This window comes from Scyliorhinus canicula, chromosome 22 (assembly GCF_902713615.1).
Source record: "Scyliorhinus canicula chromosome 22, sScyCan1.1, whole genome shotgun sequence".
Classification (NCBI taxonomy): Eukaryota; Metazoa; Chordata; class Chondrichthyes; order Carcharhiniformes; family Scyliorhinidae; genus Scyliorhinus; species Scyliorhinus canicula.
The window spans coordinates 3,601,357-3,624,999 of NC_052167.1; the positions used below are offsets into that span (position 1 = coordinate 3,601,357).

At 47.7% G+C, this 23,643-nt stretch overlaps 1 protein-coding gene across 4 annotated transcripts in view; it reads left to right on the forward strand.

The window, feature by feature from the left end:
- The window catches only part of LOC119956122 (protein transport protein Sec24B-like), a 54,062-nt gene that overhangs the window by 19,191 nt on the left and 11,228 nt on the right, over positions 1-23,643 (forward strand). For all 4 annotated transcript variants that reach the window (XM_038783004.1, XM_038783007.1, XM_038783006.1 and 1 more), the window contains exons 7-14: positions 2,762-2,874; positions 3,664-3,782; positions 6,240-6,295; positions 12,072-12,272; positions 16,034-16,157; positions 17,901-18,059; positions 18,811-18,984; positions 22,120-22,230. In XM_038783004.1, coding sequence (XP_038638932.1) covers positions 2,762-2,874; positions 3,664-3,782; positions 6,240-6,295; positions 12,072-12,272; positions 16,034-16,157; positions 17,901-18,059; positions 18,811-18,984; positions 22,120-22,230 — 1,057 coding nt within the window. The remainder of the gene's footprint in view (positions 1-2,761; positions 2,875-3,663; positions 3,783-6,239; positions 6,296-12,071; positions 12,273-16,033; positions 16,158-17,900; positions 18,060-18,810; positions 18,985-22,119; positions 22,231-23,643) is intronic.

Genomic DNA, 23,643 nt, shown 5'->3' on the forward strand with positions numbered 1-23,643 from the left:
CATCCTGTCCAACTGTACAAATCTCCTGTCCCAGCTACACTCTGTCCAACTGTACAAATCACCTGTACCAGCTACACCCTGTCCAACTGTACAAATCACCTGTCCCAGCTACACCCTGTCCAACTGTACAAATCACCTGTACCAGCTACACCCTGTCCAACTGTACAAATCACCTGTCCCAGCTACACCCTGTCCAACTGTACAGATCACCTGTACCAGCTACACCCTGTCCAACTGTACAGATCACCTGTACCAGCTACACCCTGTCCAACTGTATAGATCACCTGTCCCAGCTACACCCTGTCCAACTGTACAGATCACCTGTCCCAGCTACACCCTGTCCAACTGTACAGATCACCTGTCCCAGCTACACCCTGTCCAACTGTACAGATCACCTGTCCCAGCTACACCCTGTCCAACTGTACAGATCACCTGTATCAGCTACACCCTGTCCAACTGTACAAATCACATGTCCCAGCTACACCCTGTCCAACTGTACAGATCACCTGTCCCAGCTACACCCTGTCCAACTGTACAGATCACCTGTCCCAGCTAGACCCTGTCCAACTGTACAGATCACCTGTATCAGCTACACCCTGTCCGACTGTACAGATCACCTGTCCCAGCTACACCCTGTCCAACTGTACAAATCACCTGTATCAGCTACACCCTGTCCAACTGTACAGATCACCTGTATCAGCTACACCCTGTCCAACTGTACAGATCACCTGTATCAGCTACACCCTGTCCAACTGTACAGATCACCTGTATCAGCTACACCCTGTCCAACTGTACAGATCACCTGTACCAGCTACACCCTGTCCAACTGTACAAATCACCTGTCCCAGCTACACCCTGTCCAACTGTACAAATCACCTGTCCCAGCTACACCCTGTCCAACTGTACAGATCACCTGTCCCAGCTACACTCTGTCCAACTGTACAGATCACCTGTATCAGCTGCACCCTGTCCAACTGTACAAATCACCTGTCCCAGCTACACCCTGTCCAACTGTACAGATCACCTGTCCCAGCTACACCCTGTCCAACTGTACAAATCACCTGTCCCAGCTACACCCTGTCCAACTGTACAGATCACCTGTCCCAGCTACACTCTGTCCAACTGTACAGATCACCTGTATCAGCTGCACCCTGTCCAACTGTACAAATCACCTGTCCCAGCTACACTCTGTCCAACTGTACAGATCACCTGTATCAGCTGCACCCTGTCCAACTGTACAAATCACCTGTCCCAGCTACACCCTGTCCAACTGTACAAATCACCTGTATCAGCTACACCCTGTCCAACTGTACAGATCACCTGTATCAGCTACACCCTGTCCAACTGTACAGATCACCTGTACCAGCTACATCCTGTCCAACTGTACAAATCACCTGTATCAGCTACACCCTGTCCAACTGTACAAATCTCCTGTCCCAGCTACACCCTGTCCAACTGTACAGATCACCTGTATCAGCTACACCCTGTCCAACTGTACAGATCACCTGTACCAGCTACATCCTGTCCAACTGTACAAATCTCCTGTCCCAGCTACACTCTGTCCAACTGTACAAATCACCTGTACCAGCTACACCCTGTCCAACTGTACAAATCACCTGTCCCAGCTACACCCTGTCCAACTGTACAAATCACCTGTACCAGCTACACCCTGTCCAACTGTACAAATCACCTGTCCCAGCTACACCCTGTCCAACTGTACAGATCACCTGTACCAGCTACACCCTGTCCAACTGTACAGATCACCTGTACCAGCTACACCCTGTCCAACTGTATAGATCACCTGTCCCAGCTACACCCTGTCCAACTGTACAGATCACCTGTCCCAGCTACACCCTGTCCAACTGTACAGATCACCTGTCCCAGCTACACCCTGTCCAACTGTACAGATCACCTGTCCCAGCTACACCCTGTCCAACTGTACAGATCACCTGTATCAGCTACACCCTGTCCAACTGTACAAATCACATGTCCCAGCTACACCCTGTCCAACTGTACCAGACACTCCTCTACCATTGTACAGAATACCTGCGGCAGGTACACCCTGTCCCTCATTGAACAATACATCCTCTGTCAAGCTGCAGAACTCCGTGCCAGTCCCTCTTTATAACTAGGCCTGACTGGCAGAGGCATGTGATCAGCCATTGGTGGGAAGGGGTGATAATGAGCACTATCTGGCAGCACGGTAGCATAGTGGTTAGCACAATTACTTCACAGCTCCAGGGTCCCAGGTTCGATTCCGGCTTGGGTCACTGTCTGTGCGGAGTCTGCACATCCTCCCCGTGTGTGTGTGGGTTTCCTCCGGGTGCTCCGGTTTCCTCCCACAGTCCAAAGATGTGCAGGTTAGGTGGATTGGCCAGGATAAATTGCCCTTAGTGTCCCAAATTGTCCCTTAGTGTTGGGTGGGTTTACTGGGTTTTGGGGATAGGGTGGAGTTGACCTTGGGTAGGGTGCTCTTTCCAAGAGCTGGTGCAGACTCGATGGGCCAAATGGCCTCCTTCTGCACTGTAAATAAAAATTCTATGAAATCTGGTTTGCTTCAATGTCAATCCCCTCTGTATGCAGTGACGCGCCTGTACTTCAAACCCTCCCACGAGGGGACAGCTGAGGTGAAGAAATTGCACTCTCCATCCCTGCTGTCCACTCATAAACCACTGATCACTGTGTCACACTTTGTACATCATCCTGACTGACGGGAGAACGATGTCACTGATTGATCTCTGTTATCTCTGTCTTTGGTCAGGCTCGGCGCCCACGGCCTGTAACATACCTGTTCGTCTTTGATGTTAGTTACAACGCGGTGGAAACTGGTTACCTGGGAATTGTCTGCAAAACCCTGCTGGAGAACATAGACAGGTGAGGCATTCAGTATCTGGTCTTTTCAATCTACTTTCTAAATGGAATAAACATTTGACAATCAATCTGTGTGCACGTCAAGATGTTTTTGATGTGAATATCAGATCTCTTAAGTCACAAAGTTGTGGGTTCCTGGCCAACCTTCGGCATGAAGCAAACAGCACTAAAGACCATTAACCTTACATTGTCGAATATTGGATCTTGCTGTGTACAGAATGGCTGCCACTGCTCTTCCAGCTGGGGCGATTTTGTGCTTGGGATGGGGGGGGGGGGGGTTTGGGGTTAGTGGCGACGATGATGGACATAAAAAGACTTTTGTTGTTCGTTCAGTCTGACCCCCACAACCAAATTGTCTTATTCATCGCAGAATAGACACTCCACATTCAGTCCGAACAACAGGACCTCTGCTGGAGAGCTGGAAGATTAAAAAGCAGGCTCTGTGTGCCAGAAATATTTGGAAAATTAGACATTCAAAATCAGTGTTGGTGACCAGTGTGTCCCTGATTAGTATTGGACGGGCCTCAAACCCAGAACTCTCTAACCTGATTTCATGGGTCGGATAGAGTTGATGGGTGGTGGATGGTCGATGGACAATTCATGGCGGATTGAGTGGACCTTTTCTCATTCTGTGCTTGTCCCCCCCCCTCATGTGAGTTCAAATGCTGGATACCTCCCCCTCGAGCAGTCCAACTCCACTTAATAAACAGGTTATCACAGGAAAGCAGCTACAGTTCCTTTAGGAGGGACCGATTGCACTTCCAACCCTGTTCTCCTGTCTCTGTTACCTAGGTTACCTGGGGATTCACAGACCCGCATTGGGTTTATTACATTTGACAGCACAGTGAACTTCTACCACTTGCACAGCAGCCTGACTCGACCCCGCATGATGGTTGTGGCTGACGTTGATGGTAAGTCGGCATTTAACGGGGCTAGGACCAGTTTGCGATGTTGCATTAATAGTGTCAGGAAAATCAGAATCTTAACATTTATTTTTCTTTTTGCAACATCACTGTCCTATTGTGATACACTGGGAAACAAGCTTGTGGGGGTGTGTGACTGTTTTAATTTGAATTGGAGATAGCTAAACATAAAGGAGGTGCAATCAAGTGGTTTGATAAGGCGATGAACAGAGAGCCAGGAGAGTTGAATAGAAATGTACATAAGGCAAATAAAAGAATTTGTGGTTGGCTGTTATAGAGTCATTGTATTTCAAAAGGGAACATATACAATTGTAAGATTGTCAATAGATGTAAAGTTTATTTGTAAACTATTATAGGAGCGATTAAGTAAAAAAAAGGGTTGATGAATTCTGGCAAACGGTACTTCTAAAGGATAAACAACAGAGTGGAAAATCAAAGGAAAACAAACATATTTAAGGAAACGTTGACCACAGTGTTGGTATGAGTGCTGGCTGCTGTGATCTTGAACAAAGCAGAGTTAGATATCTCAATACCAGTTTGAAGTCAGCCTCAGAGAACACCCTGGAGCAACAGGGCATTGTGTGATAAAGTTATTGGGATTTTACAGATTAGAAAATCTATAAAGACTGTTGCCGTCAAAAGGGGGTTTATCTTTGAGTTTATTTAAGTAGAAATCTTTTGGAAAATGGTTGGAAAGTGCTGTTCACTGTGCAAAAACTTTTACAAAAAAATCATAAATACTTGATTTTAATATAAAATTATCACAATTGGTCTGAGTGTTTATCCTCATAACACACAAATTGCAAAACCATTCTGGCAGCTGATTCAAGAATTTCTTCGTGATTTGGGCTGCCTGGTACTTACTATCTGCCGTGCCATAATGATACACATTTGTTAATGGTGGCCAGGCTTGGCTCAATAGCACCTGGCGTGAGAACCGCCCCCTTGTTGATATTTGGGTGCTGCCTTCTCAGCTCCAGATAATTCTGAAAACGCGCCCGACTTGGTGATGCAACAAGGCTATTGAATCTCTCAAGAGGCCTCTCACGAGATTCACAACGGAGCCAACGATGGTTTGGCTGAGGGGAGTTGAAAGATCGGGGTGGCATTTAAAAATGTCTCTCTCATCCACGGGTTGTCCTCCTGCACTGGCGAGCTGAGCTGAGAAATTGGCCTCTACGGGGTGTTCCTCATCGAGGCCAAAAAAACCCAAAAGTGACCTTTGCAGCTGTCATGCGAATGTCACTTTAAGAAATGTTTGGCTGCTCATGATACTGCAGTGATGTCAGAGTGTGGGTGGAGCTGAGCTCTGGCTCTGCTTTTTAGTTTCACTTTGAGAAAGGTTTGAGTGTGTCTGTTTTTTTGGTTTCGTTTTTCAGTGTGTTCGATCTGAAGCCAGACAGAGCAGGTGTACTGTTGTTCTCTCTGCCATGAAAAGACTATCTCTTGATCATTTGGTGAATTCAGAATTATAAATGTTCTCAGTAGTGAATGTAAACCTAATGTGCTTCTGTTAAAAGGTGTTTTTTTTGTCTTCTGGATGTTGTTTGGGAAGTTATTAAGGATTACTTAGTGTTGTATTCTTTGGGGGTTTATTTGAATTGATGGTTGCTAAGATGTTCACTGTACGTTTTAAAAAGGTTACCTTGAGTTCATAGAATAAACATTGTTTTGCTTTAAAAAAATACTTTTCCATTTCTGCTGTACCACACCTGTAGAGTGGGCCGTGTGCTCCCCATACCACAATCTAGTAAAAGTTGTGGGCAGGTGAACTCCATGACACACTTTGGGGTTCTCTAACCCTGGCCCATAACAGCAGCATCGAGAAACTCCCGCTAAACGCACCAGGGACAGGACTCTGTTTTTTGTCCCATTAAATCGCGCTCGTTATCTTTACTGGTTCAGCATCCATTTTCTTCCAATCATCCCTTTATGAAGCTTGTTTGGACAGTTTCTCATGTTAGAAGGTGCTGTGTAAATGTCAGGTGTCGTTGTTAATATTACAACTTCTTTTTTATTTGTTCATGAGATCTGAACATCTCTGTCAAAGCCAGCATTTCAGGTCCACCCCTAATTGCTGTTGAGAAGGTGGTGGTGAGCTGCCTTTTGGGATCACCACGGTCCATGTGGTGCAGGTACACTTCTAAGAAGGGAGTTCCAGGATTTTGACCCAGGGACAGTGAAGGAATGATGGTATAGTTCCAAGTAGGAGGGGTCTGGCAGGTGGTGGCGTTCCCAGGAATCTGCTGCCCTTGTGCTTTTACTGTGGATCTGAGAAGTTTGGAAGGTGCTGTCGAAGGAGGCATGGCGAGAGGCTGTGCTGCATCCTGTGGCTGGTACACGCTGCATCCACACTAGCATTGCGGATCGAGAGGGGCTGGTTAAGTATCAATTGTTTACAGTTTGCAGTCTTTGCAATGATTCCATACCTTGGTATTCTTTCAGATATCTTTATCCCAAGTGAAGATAAGTTGTTGGTGAATCTGCGGCAAAGCCGACAGGTAATGTGATTCTCCTTTCACATTGTAATGCACCCTCCTGGACTATAACCAAGTTATAGAATTATAGAATTTACAGTGCCGAAGGAGGCCATTCAGCCCATCAAGTCTGCACCGGCTCTTTGAAAGAGCACCCTACCCAAGTCCACACCTCCACCCTATCCCCATAACCCAGTAACCCCACCCAACACGAAGGGCAATTTTGGACACTAAGGGGCAATTTATCATGGCCAATCCACCTAACCTGCACATCTTTGGACTGTGGGAGGAAACCGGAGCACCCGGAGGAAACCCACGCAGACACGGGGAGAACGTGCAGACTCCGCACAGACAGTGACCCAGCGGGGAATCGAACCTGGGACCCTGGAGCTGTGAAACGATTGTGCTAACCACTGTGCTACCGTGCTGCCCATTTCATTTCCCAGTCAAGTCACGAGATTTTTTTAAAGTGAAAGTTATGTGCAATGCAAACATGGAAGTTTTTTTTTGGAACGCATTTTATCCAAACTTGTATTAAAGTAGGTTACAGCAAGTAAACACCCCGGGAAGCATTCTTCCCATCAATCAACTATACAGTTGGCAGAGATTTTCCTCCTTTTTCACCCCCACTCCCCATTTCCCACCCCCCTGCGACGAACAGTTCCTCAAACACGGTCACAAACATCCCCCACCTTTTCTCGAACTCCCCCCGCTGAGCCCATTAACTCACACTTTATCTTCTCTAACCGCAGGAAGTCATACAGGTTACCCAACCATGCTGCTACCCCCGGTGGCGATGCCGACCGCCACCCCAGCAAAATTCATCGCCGTGCAATCAGAGAGGCGAAGGCCACGACATCGGCCTTCCTCCTTTCCATGAGCTCCGGCTTCTCTGAAACCCCAAATATCGCCACCAAAGGGTCCGGGTCCACTCCCTCCTCCACTATCCTGGCTAAGACCATGAATAGTCCCTCCCAGAATCTTCCCAATTTTTCACAACCCCAAAATATGTGCGCATGATTCGCTGGCCCCCGCCTACACCTCTCATGCTCATCTGCTACCCCCTGAAAGAACCCACTCATTCTCGCCCGAGTCATATGCACCCTGTGCACCACCTTAAACTGTATCAGGCTCAGCCTTGCACAAGCAGAGGTCCCGTTTACCCTTCGCATCACTCCATACTCCCCAATTGATCTCCATTCCCAACTCCGCTTCCCATTTCTCTTTGATCTTCACCACCCGCTTGCCTCCCTGCTCCCCCAGCCGCTTATATATATCCCCAATTCTTCCCTCCCCTTCCACATCCGGAAGCAACAGTCGCTCCAACACGGTGTATCCCGGCAATCTAGAGAACCCCTTCCAGACCTTTCGTGCAAAGTCCCTAACCTTTAGATACCTGAACTCACTACCTCTCGGCAGATCTACCCCCTCTCTTAGCTCCTCCAGACTGGCGAACCCTTCCTTCAAATACAAATCCCTCACCTTGACCAGCCCCACTTCCCTCCACCTCCTGTATACACTATCCATCCCCCCCCGGCTCAAACCCATGATTCTCGCACAGCGGCGTTAGCACCGACATCCCTTCCACCCTAAAATGGTTCCTCAGCTGATTCCATATCTTCACCGTGGACTGCACCACTGGGCTCCCTGAATACCTACTCGGAGCCATTGGCAATGCTGCCGTCACCATAGCCCTCAAACTAGACCCCTTACAAGATTCCTCCTCCATCCTAACCCACTCTACCCCTTCTTCCCACCACCACCGCACCTTGTCCACATTCGCCGCCCAATAGTAATGAAGCAAGTTTGGCAACTCCAACCCCCCCTGCTGCCTCTGCCTCTGTAGCAGGGTCCTCCCCACCCTCGGCACCTTCCCCGCCCATACAAAGTCAGAGATGATTGTGTCCACTTTCTGAAAAACGGCCTTTGGTATAAAGATCGGGAGAGCCTGAAAGATAAACAAGAACCTCGGCAGAATATTCATTTTCACCACTTGGACCCTCCCCACCAACGCTAAGTGCAGTGTATCCCACCTCTTAAGATCCTCCCTGGACTCCTCCACCAGCTTTGTTAAGTTCCACTTTGGAGCCCCGTCCATTGCCTCGCTACCTGAATCCCCAAGTACCTAAACCTATCCCTCGCTACCGTAAATGGCATCCTCCCTAAATTAGCCCGCTGTGCCAGCTCATTCACCGGGAATACCTCGCTTTTCCCTACATTCAGCTTGTATCCCAAGAACCCTCCAAACCTCCCCAACAGGCCCATAATCCTTCCCATACTCTCCAACGGATCCGAAACATACAGCAAGAGGTCATCGGCATAGAGCGACACCGGATGCTCCCTCTGTCCCCTCATTTTCCCCTGCCACTCTGCCGACCCCCTGAGAGCCATCGCTAATGGCTCTATTGCCAGCGCAAACAGCAGCAACGACAGCAGGCACCCCTACCTCGTACCCCTGTGTAAGTCAAAGTTTTCTGAGCTCATATCATTCGTCCTCACCCTCGCTCTTGGCGCCACATACAGCAACCGCACCCATGCCACAAATCTCGGTCCAAACCCAAACCTTCCCAAAACTTCGAACAAGTACCGCCACTCCACCAGATTAAATGCTTTCTCCGTGCCCATAGACACCACCACCTCCGGTACCAAAGCTCTCAACGGATTCATCACCACATTCAACAGCCGCCTTGTATTACTCGCGAGCTGCCTGCTTGATCTTCTGCAACCACCCCCGGGACATTATCCTCCATCCTCCCCGCCAACAACTTAGCCAATACTAAGTAAATGTACCAATACATTTGTGTTTTATAGTGATATGGGTCTATACGACCCACATTCCACCGGATCCTTCCCTTTCTTTGGGATTGGTGTGATTACTTCCTGCTTCATCGCCTCCGGCAACTCCCCCTTCTCCAGTGCTTCATTAAACGCCCCCAACAGATGTGATGCCAGGTCCGCCGTAAATTCCTTATAAAATTCTGCCGGGTACCCATCCAGCCCAGGGGCCTTCCCCGACTTCATACCCCTGATACTATCCAGCACCTCCCTCAACCCCAGGGGCTCCTCCAAAGCCTGCTTCTTTGCTTCCTCGACCTGGGGAAATTCCAGCTCATCCAGAAACCACCCCATGTTCCCCTCCTCTCCTCTCCTGCGTCTGCCTCATAAAGTCCTTGGTAATACTCTCTAAATGTCTCATTTATCTTCCCTGGCTCTGACACCGCATCCCCAGCCCCAGTCCGGATCTTCAATATTTCCCTGGACGCAGCCTGCTCCGCAGCTGGTACGCCAGCATGCGACTCGCTTTCTCCCCATACTCGTATTGCACTCCTCTTGCCCCACGTAGTTGCCCTACCGCCCTCTCCGTTGTCAGCCTGTCAAATTGCCCCTGCAACTTTTTCCTCCTCGCCTATCCCTCCACGGTGGGCACCCTTGAATATTCTCTATCCACCTCCACTATCTAGCTCACTAGACGGTCATGTTCCGCCCTCCTTTCCTTATTCGCATGAACCGTAAATGAGATAATTTCTCCCAGGACCACTGCCTTCAGTGCTTCCCAAAAAATGCCCGCCGACACCTCCCCCATTCTGATTGAACGCCACATAATCCCTAATCGCCAACTGCACCTTATCACAAAAACCTCCATCCGTCAACAACCCCAAGTCAAACCTCTACCCTGGCCTCTGCTCGCATCCCGTACTGTACCGAATATCCAGTCAGTGGGGCGCATGGATCGAGATAACTATCCCACATATTCTGCCCCCTCCACCCCAACCAAAATCTCCCCACTCACTACAGAGTAATCAATCCTCGAATACACCTTATAGACGTGTGAAAAAAAGAAATACTCCCTTCCCCCGCAAACATGGAAGTTGAAGAAACTTTACTTTGTTCCATTTGTTGACTGGGCAATAATAATCGGCTGTGGCTTATTCCTGTTGTTATATGATACTCGCCTACTTCTTGGAGGCAGCTTTTCTGACATTAGTGACAGAATAATCCATTGTAAACTTAATGGTCATCTAAATGTTCCAAGGGCTGTCTTCCTGGTCAGCTGAGATTTCCATTTTATCTTCTAAAGTCCCACCTACCAATCAGCCCCTAGAAGTCACGGCAGTCAGCGACTTTCTCCCAGTTGTAACCACCTCCTGGGCTAGTGCGCAGTTAATTCCACTTGACCCGGAGTGACAATTTTTAAAAAACATTTAAAAAATAAATTTAGAGTTCCCAATTAATTTTTTTTCACAATTAAGGGGCAATTTAGTGTGGCCAATCCACTCTTGGAAAAACACCTGATTTCTTTGTCCCCTGGCCGCCCAATAATTACAGTCACCACCGTAATTGTAGATTTAAACACAATTAATTTTTATTAATAACAATAACATATAATTAAATGGGCAGCAAATGAAACTGATTTAACTATCATCTCATTCCTAAACCTGCCGCCCCTTAATTTGTAGCACCCACTACAGACACACACACAAGACAGACAAACAAACAAATACAGAGGGGAAAAGAGGGGTGAAAAATAAAGACAAAAGTAAAAGTCTCTGTTTCAGTTGGTTGTCTTCTCGCACATCTTCCTCATAGCTAGGCTTTCAGTTCGAGGATTCTACTTTCAGTCTGTAATGATTTTCAGTGTAGATTCATCCAGGTTCCCTGTAGGTTCAGAAATACTGCAGCTATGCAGCTTTTCTGGAGAGACAGAGAGAAAGAGGGAGAGAGAAAGATTCACAGCCACTTCTCTGAGTGTCCAGGATCCCACTATCCTTTCCTTGGTCCTCTGAAACCATCCCACTTGGCCCAATCACCACCGCCTGTTGCCGGGCAGAGCACGGTCTTTGGCTAATTCATTGGACACCAGCCAACCAATCAAACTGAGTCCCACCGATCTCTTATGTGGCAAAAAGTCTGAGTTCTGCTTTTCAAAAGCTAGCACAGTGTACTATATTGCAACCTTTGAGTTCCTCACTTCCTCTGCTTGACTTAAAGGTATCTGTCCATTAAACATCCAGGGATCTAAAATATTAACAGCAAAATAAAGAAAATGGGAAATAAGGGAGTCAACAGGAAGGGCCTTACACAGTTGTCTGTCTCAATGCCTGCTAACTTCTTATCTCACTTATAAGTGTCCAGGTAGAATTTACTCGTGCACTAACCACATATAATAAAAATGTGCTTACTTACTAACCTCATGTTTGGCTTATGTGATTAACTATAGAAAAGTACTTCACGACTAGGCACTTTAGGAACTTTCCCCAGCCTTGTATAGGTACCGTGCGTGTGGTTCGATGATGGTAGATGGGACTGAAACTGAGACCCCTTCATGGTCTTCTCTGTTCTACACTTTCTACCAAGGTAGGATGGGACTTGCCCAGCTCCTCCAGAAGTTCTCCAAAGGTTGACAAGGCCCGTTTACGAGCGACACTGGTATTGAGGTGCTCGATGGCCGGTGCAAATTCAATGGGCTGAAGGGCCTCTGTTTTGTGCTGTAAAACTCTATGGTTTCAAGACGACTGCAAGAACAGGATTGGAATAGTGTTCTTCTCAATAAAGATTAATCATCAGATTTTTCACAACCTCCTTATTCCACATGCATATACAATCAAGGAAAGATAGAGAATATCCTGAAACCCAGCTAATTTACCCCGCTATACATTTAGATATGTGACCAGTAAAAAGCCTGAATCAGATTGTAAAATTGCTCAAAGGCCCATCTGACTTAGTTGCTTCATGGCCATCTGTTTGAATGTGGCTGTTCCTGCTATAACTTGCCTGCTAATTCTCCACTCTGTTGTCACAGCTTGTTGTGTCTTTGCTTGAGGAATTCCCGGTTGCGTTCAGAGAGACTCAGAAGAGACAGTGCGCGTTTGGACCCGCGCTGCAGGCTGCTCAGAAACTCCTGAAGTATTGCGGTGGACGTGTGTCTGCTTTTCTGACCCAGTTGCCTAACGTAGGTTGTGGGTCCTTGCAACCCCGGGAAGACCCTGGCGATAGTACACTGGTAGGTTGAGTAATCTCTCTTCATGTTTTTTTTTTATTGTCACAAGTAGGCTGACATTAACACGGCAATGAAGTTACTGTGAAAAGCCCCTCGTCGCCACATTCCGGCGCCTGTTCGGGTACACAGAGGGAGAATTCAGAATTCTTAGCTGGCACGGGAATTGAACCTGTGCTGCTGGCCTTGTGCTGCATCACAAACCAGCTGTCTAGCCCATGGAAGAATCTTACTGTTCAGAATGTGATGGTTGCATAAATTATATGGAATTACATAGAATGTACCATCCAGAAATAGGCCAGTTGGCTCAACTGGTTTCTGCACCATAGGAGCCACTTTGCACCCCTTCTCATTAACACTATCGGTTTATCCTTCTATTCCTTTCTCCCTCTTGTGCTTATCTACCTTTCCCTTAATGTATCTATACTTTCTTTGACTGCACTTTGTCGTAGCAAGTCCCACATTCTAACCACGCTTTCATAAGGGACAACAAAGAGTCCACATTGAGTTCTAGTGAAAAACAACACTTACTTTATTCAGCACATTAACCATTATGTTGAGCAGATGCAGCATAATTTAGTATCATTTGTTATAATTTGGATAAATATGAGGTTATCCAGTTTGGTCGCAAACCCGAGAAGGCAGACTATTAAATAGAAGCAAATTACTGCGGCTGCTGGAATCTGAAACAAAAGAGAAAATGCTGGAAAATCTCAGCAGGTCTGGCAGCATCTGTAGGGAGAGAAAAGAGCTAACGTTTCAAGTCCGATGACTCTTTGTCAAAGCTAAAAGACAGAGAAAGTGGGAAATATTTATACTGCGGAGTGAGAATGAAAGGTGAGTCATAGCCACAGAATCCCAGGGAAACCGGGTGCTAATGGCCACAGAAACCAAGGGGAAAGAGGGCTAATGGCAGTCCCCAGAGAGGACAAAAGATGTGAATGGTCAAACAGCAGAGAAACTAATATCAGAGGATGAACTGTAGATACGGGGGGAGGGCAAGGGGGAAGCAAGGAGGAGAAAGGTGAAGGAAAGGTGGGTAAGATTGGGGGGGGGGAAATTAAATGTATATTAAGAAAGAAAGAAATGGTAAAAGACAGTCAAAATGAAATAAAAACAAATGGGTCGAGGTGGGGCTGATCATCTGAAGTTGTTGAATTCGATGTTCAGGCCGGAAGGCTGTAGCGTGCCTAACCGGAAGATGAGATGTTGTACCTCCAGTTTGCGTTGAGCTTCACTGGAACATTGCAGCACGCCAAGAACAGACATGTGGGCATGGGAACAGGGTCTTTTGTTGAAATGGCAAGCAATGGGATCCAGGATTCAGGGTCCTGAATGCGTACAGACCGAAGATGCTCAGCAAAGCGACACCCAGTCTGCGTTTGGTCTCTCCGATATAGAGGAGACCACATTGGGAGCAGCGAATGCAATAGACCAGATTGGAAGAGATGCAAGTGAAACGCTGCTTAACCTGGAATGAGTGTTTTGGGCCTGGGATGTTAAGCATGGAAGAGGTAAAGGGGCAGGTGTTACACCTTCAGCGATTGCATGGGAAGCTGCCATGGGTGATGGGAGAGGTACTGGGTATGGTGGAGGAGTGGATTAGATTGTCTTGGAGGGAACGGTCTCTGCGGAATGCTGTCAGAGGGAGTGAAGGGAAGATGTGTTTGGTGGTGGCATCACGCTGGAGTTGGCGAAAATAGCAGAGGATCCGGAGCCATGAGGTCATGATGCAGCTGTACCAAACTCTGGTACGGCCGCATTTGGAGTATTGCGTACATTTCTGGTCGCCTCATTATAGGAAGGACGTGGAAGCTTTGGAACGGGTGCAGAGGAGATTTACCAGGATGTTGCCTGGTATGGAGGGAAAATCTTATGAGGAAAGGCTGATGGACTTGAGGTTGTTTTCGTTAGAGAGAAGAAGGTTAAGAGGTGACTTAATAGAGGCATACAAAATTATCAGAGGGTTAGATAGGGTGGACAGAAAGAGCCTTCTCCCGCGGATGGAGGTGGCTAGCACGAGGGGTCATAGCCTTAAATTGAGGGGTAATAGATATAGGACAGAGGTCAGAGGTGGGTTTTATACGCAAAGAGTGGTGAGGCCGTGGAATGCCCTACCTGCAACAGTAGTGAACTCGCCAACATTGAGGGCATTTAAAAATTTATTGGATAAGCATATGGATGATAAGGGCATAGTGTAGGTTAGATGGCCTTTAGTTTTTTTTTTCCATGTCGGTGCAACATCGAGGGCCGAAGGGCCTGTACTGCGCTGTATCGTTCTATGTTCTATTATGCTTTGCATACGGAGGCTGGTGGGATGAAATGTGAGAACAAGGGGGACTCTATCCTTGTTCTGGGAGGGTAGCGGCGTGGGAGATGGATCGCACACTGTTGAGGGTCCTGTCCACAACTGTAGATGGGAAATCACGGTTGAGGAAGGAGGAACACATTTTCGAAGCACCATTTTGGAAAGTGGCATCGTCGGAACAAATGCGACGGAGGCGAAGGAGTTGAGAGAAAGGGATGGAGTCCTTACAGGGTGTAGGGTGTGAAGAGCTGTAGTCCAGATAGCAGTGGGAGTCAGTGGGCTTGTAGTGGATATTAGTGGATAGTCTATTGCCGGAAATGGAGACAGAAAGCCAGTTTCCCTGGGATTCTGTGGCTATGACTCATCTTTCATTCTCACTCCACGGTATAAATATTTCCCACTTTCTCTGTTAGCTTTGACAAAGAGTCATCGGACTCGAAACGTTAGCTCTTTTCTCTCCCTACAGATGCTGCCGGACCTGCTGAGATTTTCCAGCATTTTCCCTTTCAAGGCAGACTATTATCTGGATGGCCATAAATTAGGAGAAGGAAATGTGCAAAGAGACCTGGGTGTTCTCGTACACCAGTCACTGAAGGTAAGCGCGCAGGTACAGCAGGCGGTAAAGAGGGTAAATGGGGGCAGCACGGTAGCGCAGTGGTTAGCATTACTGCCTCACGGAGCCGAGGTCCCAGGTTCGATCCCTGCTCTGGGTCACTGTCCGTGTGGAGTTTGCACATTTCCCCCCCCCATGTCTGCGTGGGTTTCGCCCCCACAACCCAAAGATGTGCAGAGTAGGTGGATTGACCACGCTAAATTGCCCCTTAATTGGAAAAAATGAATTGGGTACTCTAAATTTATAAAAGAAAATCTAACCGGACTGGACAGGGTTGATGCAGGAAGGATGTTCCCGATGGTGGGAGTGTCCAGAACCAGGGGTCACAGTCTGAGGATACTGGGGGATAGCCCATTTAGGCTCGAGATGAGGAGGAATTTTTCACCCAGAGTGTGGTCGGCCTGTGGAATTCTCTACCACAGAAAGCAGTTGAGGCTGAAACATTGTACATTTTCAAGAAGCAATTAGATATAGCACTGGGGGTGAAGAGGCCGATATGAATGATGAACTACAGAACATCTAGCTTAGATAATTTATTTGAAGCAACTGTGTGATAAAGATAACAAACTACTAACACTAATTAACTATTGTAGAGCCACTGCAAAATACGTCTATCCTCCCAACACGACATACTCCCAACTCCCCAGACACAGGGTCAGATGGTGGGTTTACACTGCCACCCAGTGGTCAGAGGTCGTGTATAACATTATCTACAGAATTGATTTATGCATATCATCACACAGATCAGCCATGATATTATCAAAGGGCAGTGCAGGCTCGGGGGGTTGAATGACCGATCCCTGCTCAAATTTAATGGCCTTTTCTTTTCACTTTTCTCTCCACAAGGGAGCCAAGCACTTTGCTCCAGCCATCGATTTCTATAAGGTGCTTGCACTGGAGTTATGTGGCCAGCAGACAGGAGTGGATTTGTTCTTGTTGAGTCAGCGATACACTGACCTGGCTTCAGTAGGTGAGTGCAGTAATGGCCACTTCACCACCAACAACAATCACTTCACCTGTATTCATGTTACCTTTAATGTACTGAAATGTTCCAAAGTGGTTTACATGTCACTCCAGAGAGCATCTTGGGACATTATTGTCAGTGCACGTTACAGCAACGAAGGAAGCCAATTGGCCCATCATGCTTATGCTGGCTCCCAGAAAGAGCTGTCCAATTGGTTCCAGTCTCCTCAACCTTTCCCCATGGAGTCCCTACAGTGCAGCAGGAGGCTATTCGGCCCTTTGTGTCTGCACTGACCCTCCGAAAGAGCACCCCACCCCCAGGCCCACTATCCCCGCAACCCCACCTAATGTCCACAACTTTGGACATGAAGGAGCAATTTTATCGCGGCCAATCCACCTAAGCCGCACATCTTTAGACTGTGGGAGGAAACCGGAGTTTCTGGAGGAAACCCGCGCAGACACGGGGAGAACGAGCAAACAGTCACCCGAGGCTGGAATTGAACCTGGGTCCCTGGTGCTGTGAGGCAGCAGTGCTAACCACTGTGTCACCGTGCCGCCCATAGCCCTGCACAGATTTCCACTTTAAGTAGCATTGATTTACAATTGAATCTCCTTGCACCGTCCTTTCAAACAGCATGTTCTAGACCTCAACAACTTGTAATAGTATAACATACTAGCACAGGCATGAGCGTAAGGTATTGCAATAACTTATTTATCTTTCAGTTCAGTTCAGAAATATCTATTTAATCTTATAGCTCACAATACCAGTGTTAAACCGGTAATATCTATGCAGGTGGTTGTTACTGTTCTGAGAATGGTTGATGAAAGGTAGGGCAGCATGGTAGCATGGTGGTTAGCATAAATGCTTCACAGCTCCAGGGTCCCAGGTTCGATTCCCGACTGGGTCACTGTCTATGTGGAGTCTGTACGTCCTCCCGCTGTGTGCGTGGGTTTCCTCCGGGTGCTCCGGTTTCCTCCCACAGTCCAAAGATGTGCGGGTTAGGTGGATTGGCCATGCTAAATTGCCCGAAGTGTCCTAATAAAAGTAAGGTTAAGGGGGGGGTTGTTGGGTTACGGGTATAGGGTGGATACGTGGGTTTGAGTAGGGTGATCATGGCTCGGCACAACTTTGAGGGCCGAAGGGCCTGTTCTGTGCTGTGCTGTACTGTTCTATGTCTATGTCTAAATGGCTTAATTATATTGCAAAATGCTGAACGTTGTTGTGCAGAGTGTCATTTACTGAGAGAGAGAGAAGGATTGGTATTTATGTCGAGCTTTTCACAACTTTAGGATGTCTCATAATGTCCATTTGATAATTTGAAGTACAATTGGTTATTGAAATGTCGGAAACATGGCAGTAAACGTCCTAGCAACAGCAATGAGAAAAGTGATTGGCAGAAGGATAAAAATTGGTTTAGATTTCAGGATTAAACCCCCCCCCGCCACCCCCCCCACCCCGCTCTTCAAACTGATGTTGCAGGATCATTTAGGTTCAGCTGGGAGGGTAGACGGGAAGCGTTTAGTCGCGATGGTTCGGGCCACCATTGCATGGGGCAGACCTGTTGGGCCAGCTGGTCTTTGTCTACCTGTCAGTTTTGCCTGTTCCATTGGGAAAGGTGAGATGATGTAAAACAACCTCATGCAATTGGGAGACATGGGGGGGGGGGGAGCAGAGTTGATCAGGTTAATCAGGAGGTTGCTAACTTTCTGGCTGATATTGTGAGCATATTTCATTGATGTGTTTCTGCAGCTTGTCTTCCCAGGTACACGTGCGGCTATGTGTACTATTACCCAGCATTCCATCATATCCACAGCTCAGCCCTGGTGGAGAAACTCCAGCTAGAGTTCCAACGCCACCTGACCCGTTCCATCGGATACGAGGGACTGCTGAGGATTCGATACACACAGGGTGAGCGGACGATTGATCCTGAACTTGCACAGAACCAAAGTGAGCCAACACATAGCCATTGTGACACGGAAAGTGGACAATCAGCCCATCGAGTCTGTGCCGGCTCTCTGCAGGGCAATCCGGCCAGCCCCCATCACTAAACATTCCTTCCCAAAAGATTCAGGCAACGCACATCTGAGGTAAATATCCATCCCAGCTGCCTTGCCTCTCTTCTTGTCTATCTTCATGTCCAGGTTTCCCTGCAGAGGGAGCATGCAGTGTCCATAAGACCATAAGACATAGGAGCAGAATTAGGCCATTCAGCCCATCGAGTCTGCTCCACCATTCAATCATGGCTGATATGTTTCTCATCCCCATTCTCCTGCCTTCTCCCCATAACTCCTGATCCCCTTATTAATCAGGAACCCATCTATCTCTGTCTTAAAGACACTCAGTGATTTGGCCTCCACAGCCTTCTGCGGCAATGCGCTCCACTGCCCGCCAGTAGGAAAGAGGCTGTTCATGGCCAATGGGCACAGGAAGGTGTCATTGAGCAAACCAACCACAGTATTATCCGATAAAGCTTAGCTTCCTGTGTCTCCCTTCCCAATCCAAATTGAACCTCTTTCATTGGTGCTCCTTTAGAAAAGGCGGTGGGCCCATCCGTACATTTGCTTCTGATTGGCCAGAAGTCACCCGTGTGGGCCAACCAAACGGCCAAGAAGACTTTCATCGGGGTAACCATCATTTCAATTCTCTGATTTTTTTTTAGGACTCATGCTGGATACCTACTATGGAAACTCGTTCCTGCAGACAACGCAGATGCTGTCCCTGCCCTGTGTCTGCCCTCAGGCAGAGTTTGCCTTCCTGATGATGATAGATGGGGCTGTAACTGAGAGTTCATTCGTGGTCTTTCAGTCCTCCCTTCTCTACACTTCCTGCCAAGGTAGGATGGAACGTGCGCCGCTCGTTTTGGGGCTGGTTTAGCACACTGGGCTAAATCGCTAGCTTTGAAAGCCGACCAAGGCAGGCCAGCAGCGCGGTTCAATTCCCGTACCAGCCTCCCCGGAATGTGGCGACTAGGGGCTTTTCACAGTAACTTCATTTGAAGCCGACTTGTGACAATAAGCGATTTTCATTTCATTTCCTCCACCTGGTCTGCAAATCCTTTCACAGCAGCCCTCAACTGGGAAACGGTCCGCCGTGGAAGTGACCCAGACTGACCCACACACTCAACCTGCCTCTCTATAAGGAATCACTCTGACTTTGCTTGCTACCTAGATCAGAGCTAAGGCTGTAAACTCTTTCTGATCAGCCCATGCTTTCGTTCACATACTTACTGGGCTGCAGGGAGAACAAGGGGTACTTTTTTATTGGGGAAGATGCATTTCCGTTGATGGCAGCGTACAATATTTTCCTTCTTTTTACGATTACGATCCCTGACGAGACCCCAACAGCGGCCAGGATACTGGACAGAAACCCCAATATATTATTATCATTCTGTAAGACTGTGAGGATAGGATATCTCGCTCCAGGAGGGATTTCACACAAAATAGGGATATGGTATATTAAAACAAACTTTATTACTAACACAGTGTTAAAATATCTTTAACATCACACAATAAAATAGTCTACAATTACCCGTTAAACAACGCTAATCAACATTGACACACTAACCCTTAACTGCTATCTTTATTCCCACTCATGCAACAAAACCCTCTCAGATCCCAATCCACTTTTAAACACAGTTAGCACTCAGGAATACTTGGTGTACAGAGATGTCTCGGATACTCCACTTTGAGAAAGAGAGTCAGCTTGAAAGAAAGAACCTGAGGCCCTGTCAGAATAATGGATCAAACCTTCTCACCTCACCTTCCAGCCAAAAACAAAAACTCTGAAAAATTCCCAACACCTGACTGCTTCAGCCCCCGGCTCTTCCCATTAACTACACAATCTCACTAAGCTGAACGCAACGTCTATAATTATCAACTCCCCAGGGAATCCTCTTAATCTAAATAAAAGTCCATTACCCAAACTTTTATGATGCTTTAATTGCACACCAAAAGCCTTGCAAACCGGGATTTTTAAAAACAGTACTGCAGCAGTCATGCACACACCAACCCAGGTTTTTAACCCTTACTGCACCAAATTCCTATACTACAATATCTCTGAAGTTCCTACATTTATCATGTTGCATCCAATGCCAACAACAAGCATTTTTTCCTTCATTCTTTCATCGCAAGTGTGTGTCACCGGCAAGATCAGCATTTGTTGCGGAACCATAATTGCCCTTAAACTGAATGGCTTTCTGGGCCATTTCAGAAGTTTGTCAAGAGTCAGCCACATTGCTGTGCCACATGTAGGCCAGAGCAGGTAAGGATGACAGATTTCCTTTTATAAAGGGGTATTAGTGAACCAGATGGGTTTTTATCACAATCGAGGATAGTTTCATGCTCACCATTACCGAGACTAACTTTTAATTCCAGACGGCACGGTGTCACAGTGGTTAGCAGTGCTGCCTCACCGGGCCAGAGACCCAGGTTCAATTCCGGCCTTGGGTCACTGTCTGTGTGGAGTTTGTATGTTCTCCCCGTGTCTGCGTGGGTTTCCTTTGGGTGCTCCGGTTTCCTTCCACAGTCCAACGGTGTGGAGTTTAGGTGGATTGGCCATGCTAAATTGTCCCTGAGTGTCCAGGGATTTACAGGTTAAGTTATGGGTTTAGGGTGGAGTGGATCGGTGCAGACACACTGGGCCGAATGGCCTCCTTCTGCACCTATGGGTTTATATAAGATCTACGAAGAGGGTTTTGCTTCCATCTTGGCATCATCCAAATAATGATAAATTATAGAAGGTGCTCATTGAGCTGAAAGAGATATTCAATAGAACATAGAACAGTACAGCACAGAACAGGCCCTTCGGCCCTCAATGTTGTGCCGAGCCATGATCACCCTACTCAAACCCACCCTATACCCGTAACCCAACAACCCCCCCCTTAACCTTACTTTCATTAGGACACTACGGGCAATTTAGCATGGCCAATCCACCTAACCCGCACATCTTTGGACTGTGGGAGGAAACCGGAGCACCCGGAGGAAACCCACGCACACAGGGGGAGGACGTGCAGACTCCACACAGACAGTGACCCAGCCGGGAATCGAACCTGGGACCCTGGAGCTGTGAAGCATTTATGCTAACCACCATGCTACCCTGCTGACAGTTCCACGTCACTGTCTTTTCACTAAGCCCTGTAAATATATTCCTTCAGGTACATATCCAGCTATGGGTGATTTAATGGTTCAGTGGGTAGTGTCTCTGTCTCTGAGCCAGATGCTCCAGGTTTGAGGCCAGCTCCAGGTTCGAGGCCCACTCCAGGTTCGAGGCCCACTCCAGGTTCGAGGCCAGCTCCAGGTTCGAGGCCCACTCCAGGACCCTATGGCCATGGAAGGTGCATTAATAACATAGTTGAAAAGGTCGATTATCAACCTCTAAATCTTTACAATTCACCTACGGGAGGTAGTAAGAGCAGGAGGGTCTCCTGGTGTGTGGGAAGAGAAAAGAAGAAAACCTATCCAGTTACCTTTTGGGAGTGAGTACTGAGGGCAAGATCCTCTGGCCCCATCGGCAGCGCACCCCAACCTCCAGTTTCTCAAAGGTATGGGTTTGATTTGATGGGAAACCTCATTGACAGCGGGGGGACCAGACCGCGTCGTTGGCCAATGGCTGGCCGCCTCCTGCCTCTGAGAAAGACTACGCGGGAGGCCCAAGAATCTCGTCCTGAATCTGTTTCCATCTCCCTTCCGGACAGCGCATTCCAATTCCTCAATAATGCCAATCTACGTGCTCTGGTCACTCACTTTCTGCCACTAGAAATAGTTACTCGCACCCAAACGCTTCATGATTTTGAACAGCTCTAATAAATCTCCTCTTAACCTTCTCTGCCCGGAGGAGAGAAACTCCAGCGACACCGTGTGGCTCCACCACAGCCCCTCCCCGTCCTGCACTCACGCCCGCATTGTTTAGACTCGGGGTTTGTGGAGCACGACTGGTTGTGGATGACGTTTCGGACATGCTTGCCTTTCAGGTGAACGGCGAGTTCGGATCTACACGTACTGCTTACCGGTTGTCAGCTCCCTGAGTGAAGTATATGCTGGGGTCAACATTGCTGCTATGGTGGGAATTCTTTCCAAAATGGGTAAGATATCACGTTAACTATGGTAAAATGTAACAACATAAACAGCGAAAAATGTCATTGAATGGATACATCACATACAGCAGGGGCAGCTCAGCCAATGGTCTCCCCTCCCCACCATAACCAAAGTGATAGCTGTGGGCTGAAGGAATTAAACCAAATTAATTTAAATAAAATTGAAACATACAGGGCTGAATTTTCTGTTTCGCGATGCTGAAAACGCAAATCGTGATCGAGCGAAGAATCGCGTTAAACTGAAAAGGCGAGATTCGCTCTTGGCACCGATTCCCACCCTGCCGGCGATATTGATGTTTGCACCCCGTGTCGGGGAACCCCTGCAAAACCGTCATTTGCGTGGATTTAAATCTCATTAGCGGCTTGGAAACACTACGCTCCACCCTCCGCGATGCTCCACCCCTATAAGGCTGAAGTCGCGCGGGTGGAATTTAGCTGCATACCCTTGTCCTCTGGCTGTTCTAAGAGAAAGGTGCAGGAGCTGGGCTGATGCTTACCTGTAGTGGAGCGGCGGGCTGACTGTCTGCTCTATGGTTTCTGCTCCCTGAAGCTGCTCCAGGGTCTTCCTCTACTGGTTCGGGGGACTGGTCCTGCCTGATCAATTCAGTCTTAGAGTATCGGCCAGGGTGGGATTATGGGGGTCCCATTTCAGGGGGTGCCATACAGCATATTGACTTCCATACTCTGCAACTCCTGCACTCCCTTTGCTGCACTCTTTCTTGACAGAGAGATTTCCACTGCCTGCTTCAAGTTTAGTAATGGCTCCACGAGTAACTCACGTTGCGGAGCCATATTATTCACACCACGGAACAATCTATCACGTAGCATTTTGGAAAAATATTGGGTTATACTTACACAATTCAGCTAGTTTCCTCAGAAATCATCGAGAACCTGGCTACAGACTTCCTGGGGTTCTTTCAGCTGTTAAAACGGGACCATTGCACCATGACTGAAGGCTTGGGGTTGGAATGGTCCGCCACTGGAATTACCAACTCCTCAAACAGCTTTGTGTCTGGGGTTGCAGGGTACATTAGGCTTTTGATTATGCTGAAGGTGAGCGCTCCGCAGTCAGTCAACAGCACCACTGTCTGGTGCTCATCACCAGCTATGGCAATAGCCCTGAAAAAGTAACGCATGCATTCGGCGTATTGCGTGCAATCTTCCATACTCACACCTTTCCCCAGTGGTAGGGGTAGAGATGACCTTGCTTCCAACAATTAGCATCGTCGCCTGCAGCTCCACTTTATCCTCCTCGCCAATATTGTGACCACAGAGGAGTCCACATGGCGTAAAGAAACTGGGTATTTAGCATTGAAGTAACTATTTACACCTCGTACAGAGATCGTATACATAGTGTCCATGGCTTCGCTGATGGGGTCCACGCCCCTTAACAGGGAGGCT